This window comes from Crotalus tigris, unplaced genomic scaffold (assembly GCF_016545835.1).
Source record: "Crotalus tigris isolate CLP2741 ecotype Arizona unplaced genomic scaffold, ASM1654583v1 scf7180000020184.803716, whole genome shotgun sequence".
NCBI lineage: Eukaryota > Metazoa > Chordata > Lepidosauria > Squamata > Viperidae > Crotalus > Crotalus tigris.
In genome coordinates, this window is record NW_024097897.1 from 508583 (window position 1) to 520597 (window position 12015).

At 38.5% G+C, this 12015-nt stretch overlaps 1 protein-coding gene across 2 annotated transcripts in view; it reads right to left on the minus strand.

The window, feature by feature from the left end:
• Positions 1-12015, minus strand: part of TTLL4 (tubulin tyrosine ligase like 4) — a 37520-nt gene extending 25505 nt beyond the window's left edge. For both annotated transcript variants that reach the window (XM_039365767.1, XM_039365766.1), the window contains exon 1: positions 11808-12015. In XM_039365767.1, the coding sequence (XP_039221701.1) occupies positions 11808-11870 (63 nt within the window). In that variant the 5' untranslated portion in view covers positions 11871-12015. The remainder of the gene's footprint in view (positions 1-11807) is intronic.

Here is a 12015-nt window from a genome sequence, read left to right on the forward strand (position 1 = left end):
CCACAATGAGATGGTCACTGACCTCGAACCAGACATCCTAGAATGTGAAGTGAAACGGGCCTTAGAAAATCTGAGCAACAACAAAGCTAGTGGAGGTGACAGTATTCCAGCTGAGCTATTCAAAATCTTAAAAGACGATGCAGTAAAAGTGCTACACTCAATTTGCCAGCAAATTTGGAAAACTCAACAGTGGCCACAGGATTGGAAAAGGTCAGTTTACATTCCAATTCCAAAGAAAGGCAATGCCAAAGAATGTTCAAACTATCGCACCATTGCACTCATTTCACATGCTAGTAAAGTTATGCTTAAAATCCTACAAGCTAGACTCCAGCAGTATGTGGATCGAGAACTACCAGAAGTACAGGCAGGATTTCGAAGAGGCAGAGGAACTAGAGATCAAATTGCCAACATACGCTGGATCATGGAGAAAGCTAGGGAGTTCCAGAAAAACATCTACTTCTGCTTCATTGACTATGCTAAAGCCTTTGATTGTGTGGATCACAACAAATTGTGGCAAGTTCTTAAAGAGATGGGAATACCAGACCATCTTATTTGTCTCTTGAGAAACCTATATGCGGGTCAAGAAGCAACAGTGAGAACTGGACACGGAACCACTGATTGGTTCAAAATTGGAAAAGGAGTCCGGCAAGGCTGTATACTGTCGCCCTGCCTATTTAACTTATATGCAGAGCACATCATGAGAAAGGCAGGGCTAGATGAATCAAAAGTTGGAATTAAGATTGCCGGGAGAAATATCAACAACCTAAGATATGCAGATGATACCACTCTAATGGCAGAAAGTGAAGAGGAACTAAAGAGCCTCTTGATGCGGGTGAAGAAGGAGAGTGCAAAAGTTGGCTTGAAACTCAACATTAAGAAAACCAAAATCGAGGACTTCCGGTGGATTTTGCGCGCGCGATGGCGGCTACTTTGTAGCCGTCCTCCTGGGTAAGTGTAAGAACCGCTATGAACAGCAGACATCAGCTGTTCAACGGTTCAAAACCCCCTCCCGGGCAAAGGGGGGGGGCAGAGAGTTGTCTGAATAGTGGTAGAGCCTCTTATGCACCCCCCAAGTTTTTCTTTTGGGGGGTGAAAAGAGTGCTCCCACAGAGTTCAGACTGTCTCCGCTTCCCAGCTGCTTTTGTCCTTAGGGACAAAACGAGCCGCTTCAAACACCTCCGTGATTAAAGAGAACTGGTGAGTTTTTTTTTTATAAACGGACAGAGCTGAGTAGAGGATTTAGTTTTTGCTTTCTTTGTTTTATTTGGATTTCAAGTTTCAAGATTTGTTTTTACTTTTATACTCCCTCTTTTTATTTTTTTTTTCTCTTTGTTGAAAGGGAAAGTAAAATGGCGATCGGTAAGCCTCTCGGTGTTTTGGTTTTTTTTGGGAAGCTAGAATGGTGACCGGCAGGCTTTTTGGTGTTTCTTTTTTTCCCTTTCCTTTTTCCTTCTTTTGTTTTTTTATGATTGGAATGGAGTGTTAGTATTATTATTTTTGTTTAGTTTTTGTGTTTTGTATTTTGTATTTTTTGGTACTTTTTAAAAAATGGAACGGATTTTTTCTATTTAATTATTTTTTTTCTTCTACTCCTTTTTTCTTTTTTTCTGAACCCCTTTCTTTTTAATAATGATCCCTTTTGAAGGATTTTTTTTTTTGAATTTAGGGAGTTAATTTCATATTTTTTTTATTTTTTTTTTTGCTTAATTCTTGTAATTTTTAAGAAGGAGTAAAGTTTTTTTAAGATGGCTCCAAAGCGTCCAGTAATCTCTACAGCTTCCAAGGTGGCTTCTTCTTCGGTGTTATCATCAGGGCAACAACCTAAATTAATAGCTTCACCTTCTTCCCTGCCACAGTCAATAATGGTGAAGGACTTGCAAGATATGATGGGAGATGTTATACTTCAAATTAGGGGAGAAATGAAAGAGATTTTAGAGGAAAATAACAAGACTTTGAGGCAAGAGATAGTTTTAACTTTAAAAGGAGTTGCCTCTGTTCTTGAAAAGTTGAACTCTCGTGTAGAAGAAGTAGTAGAGAAAGTGGAATTGATGGAGGAAAAATTTGAAAGTATGGAAACAGAGATGAAAAACTTTCAGGATGAGATTCTTATGCTTCAATATAAACAAATGGAATATGCTTTAAGAATCAGAGGTTTACATGAGTCTGTGCAAGGAGATTTGAGAGAGATGGTGGCAAAGGACTTTGCTCTGATTCTGAATAGAGAAGAAGAGGAAATACTTAGTGGAATTGATCAGACATTTAGAGTTAACTCTATGGTGGCAGAGCAAAAGAACTTGCCAAGAATTTACTTTGGGAAAAGATCCTTGCGCAATGAAATTATACAAGCTTTTTATAAGAAGAGGTTTCAAATTGCTTCACAAGATGTTATAATTTTAAAGGAGATCCCACCAAAAATTTTAAGAAGAAGAAAGGAGTTTGCTTTTTTAGCAGACGAACTTAAAAAGAGACAAATTTTGTTTAGATGGGATGTTCCGACTGGAATGGTGGTGAGCTACCTGGGGATACGTTATAGTCTTAATTCTGTTTTTAAAGCAAAAGATTTTTATACTTCGGTCCTGGGGGTAAGCTCATCGTCACCTATTATGTTTAAAGCTTTGGAAGAAAAAAAGGCAGAATTGCAGCCAGAAGTGCTTAGAATTATGAAAATTGGGAAACTTCAGTTTGAGGGGCCTCAACAAGTAGAGTTGGAGGAACAGAAGAACATATAATTGTAAAGACAAGGGTCAACAGAAGAAGTTTAAGGAAGTTCCACAAGTATTGGTTCCTGAATTTGCGGGAGAAGTAGGATTTATAAATTCTTTGGAGCAACCTTTAATGCCAGAACTGCAGTCTGAAGAGCCTATATTAATTAAAAATGGGAGGCCTCAACAAGTAGAGATGGAGGAGCAGAAGATAACCTGTGCAACATACAACTGTAAAGATAAGGATCAACAGAAGAAGCTCAAGGAAGTTCTACAAGAGATGAAAGACCAGAAGACAACTTGTCCAACATATAAACGTATAGAAAAGGAGGTTGAGGAAGCTTCACAGGTATTGGTTCCTGAGACTTGTGCAACATATAAATGTAAAGAAAAAGTAACATATAAACGTAAAGAGAAAGACCAACAGAAGAAGGAGGTTGAGGAAGTTTCACAGGTATTGATTCCTGAGCTTGTGGGAGAACCAGGACTTACAAATTTTTTGGAGCGATCTTCAAGGGCAGATTTTAATGCATTTCTTTCGTTGCTTATGGGCAAGAGAGACTGATAAGGATTGTGTTTATAGTGGACGCAACCGGCTATTGGACAGAAGATTATGGATACTGAATGAAAATTTTAGATAAGAAGTTTGTGTTTATAGTGGACGCAACTGGCTACTGGATAGAAGACTATGGAGACTGAATGAAAATTTTAGATAAGAAGTTTAAGTTTAAGTATTTTGTTTAAGATTATTGAGATTGTGGGAGAAGTAAAATTTATAATGTTTTTGGAAAATGTCTTAAGTAATGTTTATATATGTGTTTTGGGATAATAATATAAGTATGATATGAAAAGGTTTAGAGTATATTATAAAATGATGGATAATAATATAAATGATATGAAAAGGGTTTAGAGTATACTATAGTTTGTTTAAAGATTGGTTTCTTTTTTATTATTATTATTATTATTTTTAAGAGAAGTTAATTTGTTTAATTAAATTTTAGATAAGAAGTTTAAATATTATTATTAATATTTTTAAGAGAAAATAATTTGTTTAACTAAATGTATCTAGATTTGTTTAGGATTTATATGTTTTTTAAGTTTTTCTTTTGATAGGAGAGAAGATTATGAAGATTGAAGGAAATACGTATTTACTTTAAGTATTCAAAGAGTATTTAGTTTTAATGGCATAACAAAGGTTTATATGTTTATTTCTCTGTTCTAGGATAAAGAAAGAGGGAGAGATTAGATTTTATATTATAGGTATAGATATTCAAAGAAAGTAATGTTTAAATTTGTGTTTTTGAGGGAGTTTATATAGAATGATGATTGTATTTAGATTTGTTTAGGATTTATAAGTGTTTTAAGTTTTTTTTTTAATTAAGCCTGTACTCAGCTCTGGGAAGCCCAGGGGAGGGTTTGGGAGGTTTGGGGAGGGGGGGAGGGTAAGGAAGGGTGGGGGGGTATGGGGAGGGGATTTGTTTTTGTAAAATTTAAAAAACTTTCAATAAAAAAAAAAAGAAAACCAAAATCATGGCATGCGGCCCTCTCAATTCCTGGCAAATAGATGGGGAAGAAATGGAGGTAGTGACAGATTTTATTTTTCTGGGCTCCAAGATCACCTCAGATGGGGACTGCAGCCGAGAAATTAAAAGACGCTTGCTCCTGGGGAGGAAAGCTATGGCAAATCTAGACAGCATACTAAAAAGCAGAGACATCACCCTGCCAACAAAAGTGCGTATAGTCCAGGCCATGGTTTTCCCAGTTGCAATGTATGGCTGTGAAAGTTGGACCATAAGAAAGGCTGAGCGCCAAAGAATTGAGGCCTTTGAACTATGGTGCTGGAGAAGACTCCTGCGAGTCCCTTGGACTGCAAGGCGTTCAAACCGGTCAGTCCTAGAAGAGATCAACCCCGACTGCTCTTTAGAAGGCCAGATCCTGAAGTTGAAACTCAAATACTTTGGCCACCTAATGAGAAGGAAGGACTCACCGGAGAAGGGCCTAATGCTGGGAAAGATTGAGGGCAATAGAAGAAGGGGACGACAGAGAATGAGATGGCTGGATGGAGTCACTGAAGCAGTAGGTGTGAACTTAAATGGACTCCAGAAGATGGTAGAGGACAGGAGGATCTGGAGGAACATTGTCCATGGGGTCGCGATGGGTCGGACACGACTTCGCAATTAACAACAACAAAAAGATATCAGCCAGTAATTCTTAATATTTATTAACTTGTTGAAGGAAAAGTCTTCATCATGGTTCAGTCCAAGCCGGGAATAAACAACATGGTGACTGCTTTAGAAAGAAGGTTAGTTTATTGAAGAGGAGAGCCAGACAGAAAGATGGCTCTGGAAGAAAAAAGGAGGAAGCACATGTAGGGAGTGGGTTTTTATACCCTCTGGAGCCTTTTGTTTGGAGTTGTTCCTGTGGCATGAACCTTGACCTGAGTCTGAGTGTGCCCTTTGGTGTCTGTGTATTAATCCTATTATGTCCTACCTTAGAATTTGGGTGGGGTATGTAGATTTTAGGTGTCTTTGTCTTCTTAATCTTCTAGCTTCAACCTTCCTGAATGGTTTACATCTGCATTTCTACAGAGCTGGTTTCTGCTTGGGGGAGGGAGACTTGGGGCTATTAAGAAAACTGGACATACTTTTCTGCCTCTTTAAGATCCTTTGAGGAAATATATTTTTCTGCCCTTTTAATATTTCCTTCTCTGGACGGGCTGACTTCCTACAAACTCTTCAGAAATTAACTCTTCTGAAGATATTAATTATTCCAATGTTAAATAGGTCCAGAGGGATTTTATCACATTCCCACATTGTGTGTGTTTGTGTGTGTGTGTGTGTATATGTGTGTACAAATTTTAGCAAAAACAGAGATGTCCCTAAGCATGATTCCTGAAACATTTCAGAAGGCAGTTATAAGAGTTAGAGCTGTGGACTTTGTACACAAGACTTTTGTTTAATGCCAAACAGAAGTTAAAAGGCTTGAACGAACAGCTCTTTTCAAGTGTGTACTCAATGATACATTCTCCTAGATCCCAAAGATACCACTTGTTTTTAATATTTCCTGCTCATATGACAGACTAACAAAAAGCACTGAATGCTGACTTAGACATATTGTTACAACATAGAGTAATATAGATAAAGCATTGTGACTGAACCTTATGACCAAGGACCACAATTACCACTCATAATCACGCCTCTCTGCTCTCCTTCATTACTATTCCTTTGAGAGCTTTCTGTTCTGTTGCCATTACCACTCCTCTGGGCTCTCCTGTTCAAATCCTTTCAAAAATTTTGTTGTAAATTTCAGCCTTCTTTAGAGGAGTAACTACTTCAATTTAGTTGCTCTTGCTTTCAAATTAATCCAAATCAGGCTGCTTTAATTTGGGATTCACAAAATCGAAGGATACCTCTACTTACCAAGTTCTTCTATCTTTGTTAAGATCCTTCAGTAAAATGATACATACAATTCCATTGCTACCAAAACCGCATTCTTTACAATGCCACATGTTGGCCCTTCTATCACTATGACAGCATATAGCATATAAATTCTTCTATCATTTTGGCCTGTCTACCCATGTTTACATAAAAGGAAAAGCTAAAAGGAAAGTAGTCCTCAGCTTATAACCATTTGTTTAAGAACAGTTCTAAAGTCCTCAAAGTTACAACTGTCACTCCACCCGTGCAGTCACATGATTGCAATTTGGGCACTTGGCAACCAGCTTGCATTTATGATGGTTGCAACCACCTGTAGTCAGAGGATCACAATTTTTGATCTTCCCAGACAGCCTCTGACAAGCAAAATCAATGGGGGAACCTGGTTTTCCTTTACAACTGCGTGATTCGCCTAACAACCACAGGAAAAATGGCTATAAATCAAGTCCGGACACGTGAACATTCACTTAATGAATGCATCATTTAGTGATCAAATTTCTACTCCCAACTGTAGTCATAAGAATTCTCTGTATTACATTGAGGTTTAATGTAAATCAAATATGTTCAATGAGAAGCATCTCAAAAGCAAACTTTATGGAGGACTGAACTGCATCCCAAAATTAACAAATAGAAATGCAGTACTGTCAAGGATTTAATTGGGAATGAATAAGTCTGTTAATCTTCATTTTGAAGTCCAAAAATAAATACTCCAAATAAATATGCATAATGCTAAGTAAGATTTCAAATGCCAAGCTATTGCACCAAGTATATCATTTCCTCAGCCTATCTTTTATCTATTCCCAATTTGGGAAGATATCCATTTTAAAAAATCTAAATAGTTTTTGCATTTAAAGTACAAAATACTATCAATATCTTCATGTTCCTTTAGAAATAACACTAATACCCTAATAATGCTAACAAAACAATTTTTAAAGGGGACAGCCCTATCCCCTATATATCGAACCTTTTATCGTAACTTTGAAAATAAATTAACCAGCCTCTTTTTGTAGCCTTCTCCCAATCAAGACAATATAATATGAAATGTTCTCCTTTTTTTGACAACCCTCCCCCAGTAATTTCAGGTTTAGGAGTAGATTTGGGCTAATTTATTACGGAAATAAAACTGATTTGTCGTTTATTATTCTCAGTCAAAACTACCCAGTGAAAATGTCATCAAGGAAATTATAATACATATTCAGAAATGCTTATTGGACTTCAGATACTTTGTATTTAATTCAACTAGTTATGTAATGTAGAACTGGCAGCTCTTTAAAACATAAAACTAGTAGATCTTATTTTTGCTGATGTTTAAAAAATATTATGGGAAGTCAGCCCCTAGAGAAGGAAATATTAAAAGGGCAGAAAAATATATTTCCTCAAAGGATCTTAAAGAGGCAGAAAAGCATGCCCAGTTTTCTTAATAGCCCCAAGTCTCCCTCCCCAAGCAGAAACCAGCTCTGTAGAAATGCAGATGTAAACCATTCAGGAAGGTTGGAAGCCCCCAGCTAGAAGCTTAGGAAGACAAAGACTCCTAAAATCTACATACTCCACCCAAACTCTAAGACAGCGGTTCTCAACCTGTGGGTCGCAACCCCATTTGGGGTCGAACGACCATTTCACGGGGGGGGGGGGTCGCCAAACATCGCAGTCTGCCATTTTTTCCCCCCTTTTCCTTAGCTGTGCTACTCCCTTTTATTCTATTGGCTTTCAAAAGCCAATAGGAATTGTCCAGGCTGTCTCTGCCCTGCTGAGCCCGCCAAATGCCCCAGTCTGCAAACAGTGCTGCAAGTTGTCTGCAGCGAAGGCGAGCTGTCTGGAAGCTTCCACCCCTCCCTGCTGAGCAACTACTAAAAATGTAAGTAAAAGAGGGCCAGGGGTGGGAGGTGGGAGGCCGGCAGGCACAGGGAGGGTTGCTGACGCATGTGGTGGGAGGCCGGCGGGTGCCTTACTCCCTTGGGCTGGGCCAGCTGGTGGCCCAGCCGGTGGTCGCCCTGCGCCATCGCTGCCCCTTGCCAGCTACGCCTCGGCCGGCGCAGGGGGCGGCACTACACATGTGCAGCGCTCCCGGGCAGGAAAAGTCCTCGACTTACGATCGGTTGGGTAGTCCTCGACTTACGACCGGTTGGGGTCGCGGCATTAAAAAGGCTGAGAACCACTGCTCTAAGACACGACATAATAAGATTAACACAGAGATACCAAAGGGCACACTCAGACTCAGGTCAAAGTTCATGCCACAGGAACAACTCCACAAACAAAAGGCTCCAGAGGCTCTCCTCTTCAGTAAACTGCAACCTTCTTTCTAAAGCAGTCGCCATGTTTATTCCCAGCTTGGACTGAACCACGATGAAGACTTTTCTTTCAACAATATAAAATAAAAATACATTGAATACTTCTATTCCCATCATTCATTTACACGTTAACAGGTACTGTTTCTCTTCTCATATCTGATTATGCATTGACTTGATCTAAAAATGATCTACAGGTAGTCTTGGGGTTACGATCATGATTGGGACCAGAATTTGCATGGCCATGCAAGGCAATTCTTAAGTGAGTTGTGCCTGATTTTATCTTTTTTGCCATGGATGTTAAGTGAATCACTGCAGTGGTTAAGTGAGTCCCATGGTCTTCAAGCAAATCCAGCTTCCATGATTCTGCTTTTTGAAGCCAGCTGAGAAAGTCACAAATGGTGGTCACATGACCCTAGGACACTGCAACCATCATAAATATATGCTGGTTGCCAAACGCCCAAATTTTGATCACATGACTGTGGGAATGCAGTGACAATCATAAGTGTGAGTCGGCTACTTTTTTCAGTGCCACTGCAACTTCGATCAATTGCTAAATGGGTTATAAAATAGTTGAGTACTTAATACAATTAAACCAAACTTAGGGAGCCAAATTGTGGCTTTAGACAATATGTGGACTCAATAATTTTTAGAGATGTTGCCAGAAAATAAATTTTGCTGCTAATTTTAAATAGTGGGAAGCTTTTTAGTATTAATTAAAGGTAACACCTTTTTCTTTTTCTTTTGGTACCTTCAAGTCTGTTCTGACTCTTAGCAACTGCCAGGAACAGTCCCTCCAGTTTCCCTAGCAATATTTTTGGGAAGGTGTTTGTCCTTACCTTCTTCCTAGGACTGAGAGAGTGTGACTGGTCCAAGTTCACCCAGCTGAATTTGTGCATAAGGCAGGATTAGAATTTACAGTCCTCAAATCTCTAGCCTACCACTATAACCATAACACCAAACTAGCTCTAAAATCTCACTATAGACAATACAGTGCCAATGTATTAAGAATTAATCTTCGGTTGCTTGATAAGGCTGAAATTCTACTACAGAAAATAGAGAAAACATTAAAGATTATAGTTTGAATATTCCTATGAAGCAGATAATGAAATATGACAAAAAATGTTAATTTGGAAATATTGGTTAAAGTAGCAGTTTCTGACTTTCTTAAGGCCTATAAAAACCAGACATTTTGATTTCCTGTTGGGGTTTCCATTAATGTACAAATCATAATGCGAAAGTTGCTTCCTGGTACTATTGTAAAATAAATAGAAAATTGTAAACATTTAACATGTTCTAACTTGCCTTGACATCTATAAATCACAAGAGTGAGTTAAAAAGAGTTAACACTATGAATTAACAGACGAGTGAATTTTCTTCTAGTAAAATGAAGGGCATCTGTAAACGCCAAGACTCTCGTCTTTTTTTTTTCTGTAAACCTTCTGCCTGGATGCTACCTATTTAATAACATGAGCTACACTGGTGGCCTTAAGCAGTAACAACATTTACTGTAACTGCTGGAGATGTAATAAGTGAATACTTGGGAGCATATCTTTTCAGTAGACACTCCCAAGTATGAAGTGTTTTCCTTAGAGAGGCCATCTGCCATCTATTGCTTTTAGCTATTATCTTAATGTGCTGCCTTGGAAGCAGTTGCATATGGCAGGAGACATCTTAATACTATAAATCAATTCACAAACACATTGCATTTCCCGCTAATTGAAATTTCTAAGCTCAGGAATATGCCACAAAGACCAACTGCACAGAATTGAACCAGAAAAGCAGTGTTACCTTAATATCCTGTTTAGAGATTCCTCAGATAATAAACACATAAAAAATAATATTTGAATTTGAGATCTAATCAAACCAGTGTTCTTATTTTCTCTTTTCTTATTTTCCTCCTGAAAATATTATGTATTGAATCCACTTTGATTATGGAGACTTTTGATTAAGTGGAGACTTCTATTAATGGCAGTCAGAGAAAATGGGTTTTGCCAAATCCTCTTTAATTTTGTACTCACCATTCACTTGCTCCAGATCTGAAGCAACTATCTCTCAGAATATGGGAGGTAATATGAGGATACTTTTATTCCAGGGTAAGCTGATTCTGCTCCTTTCATAAGGCTTAGTTTCTAGATCCTAACCATCCTGGTCATCTTCCTATAAACATTCTCTATTTTGACAATGTTCTTTAAATATGATGTCCATAACTGGACTAATTATGCCAAACCCAACCAGATTACTAAAAAGCAGAGGGGAATAATACTCCATGTGATTTTGATATTATGTTTCTGTCAACATAACTTAGAATTGCATTAACATTTGTAATTCTTAATATATTAGGCACCTTCCTTTTTGAGTTATGCTTCCAAATGAAACATTGCATCTATTAACAAATAAAAGTAATGTCTGCATCAATGACAAGAAGATTATTGAGAACAAAGTAATGACCAAGAAAATATGGACAGAAAGTTGAGCCTGGACTTATGGAAGTACTTAGACAAGTCATTCATTTCGGCAGCTTTATTTCACCATGACTAAAAAAGAACATCAGTAGTCATGTCTATTATGGCAAATGACCGAGACTTGAAATAATTACAGGAAGATTCTTCCCGCGGATAGGAATATGCCTATAAAATTTAATAATATCACTTATTGAAATGATAGAATTAAAAGGTCTCATGGATACAATGCTTGCTTGTACAATCATTCCAACTATATCTTTCTCACACCTATTGTATGAACTAGCTTGCCTACCCACGTGCGTTGCAACACAAGGGCTCATCTTTTGTAATCACATATCGCTGATGCAAAGGATAGCAAAATAATTATCCAAAAGTGGGGGGAGGGAAGATTTATTTTTGACACTTTTGAGGGCAAATAGCCGAAGATCTGAAGGTCTCCCTGATTCACCCATCCTGAGCGTTACAAAGGCCTACTCAATTTAAATTTGGACAGCTATTTCTTTTACACGAATCTCTCTCTAATTACCATGCAGTAACCCTAAAATGCAGAACCATAACCACCTCAAGACACGAAGGAAGGAACGCTTGGGAAGAAACCAAAGACCGATCTATAGGAAAATAAGCCCCGCTTCTATATAAATCCATATAGATGTACCAATGAAGAATATTTGTAACTCAGGGTTGAAATGAGGGGTTCTTAAATGTTTTTAATAAATAAATACAATAAAATCTGCCGAAAAGGGAGCTTCATCCAAGGGAGTTCAGACTAGCTGTTTCGGATTATCTCAGTTCCACTGGAAATTAAAAGCCGGGCGCTTCAGCCCAGTCCAGGCCAAAGGCGCTCCGAGAATTCAATATCCCGCGGAAGAAGGAGAGGCGATCCATTACCCAGGGCTGCGGCTACAGGGCCCACATACTTACCGGCTCCGGGGCAGGCGCTGGCTTAACCCCTCCGGCCCAACCCGATCCGCCTACTGTTACCATAGAGACACTTCCGGCTAAGGCGGGACTAGAATGCCTCCAATGGCTGTTCCTAGCGTTCGGCCTCTTTGCCTAAAGGCAATTCCAACCTCGGACGGAATTCTTGGTTAATTCCTCGCGTAAAAGAGAAGACGGGAACTGTTCCACT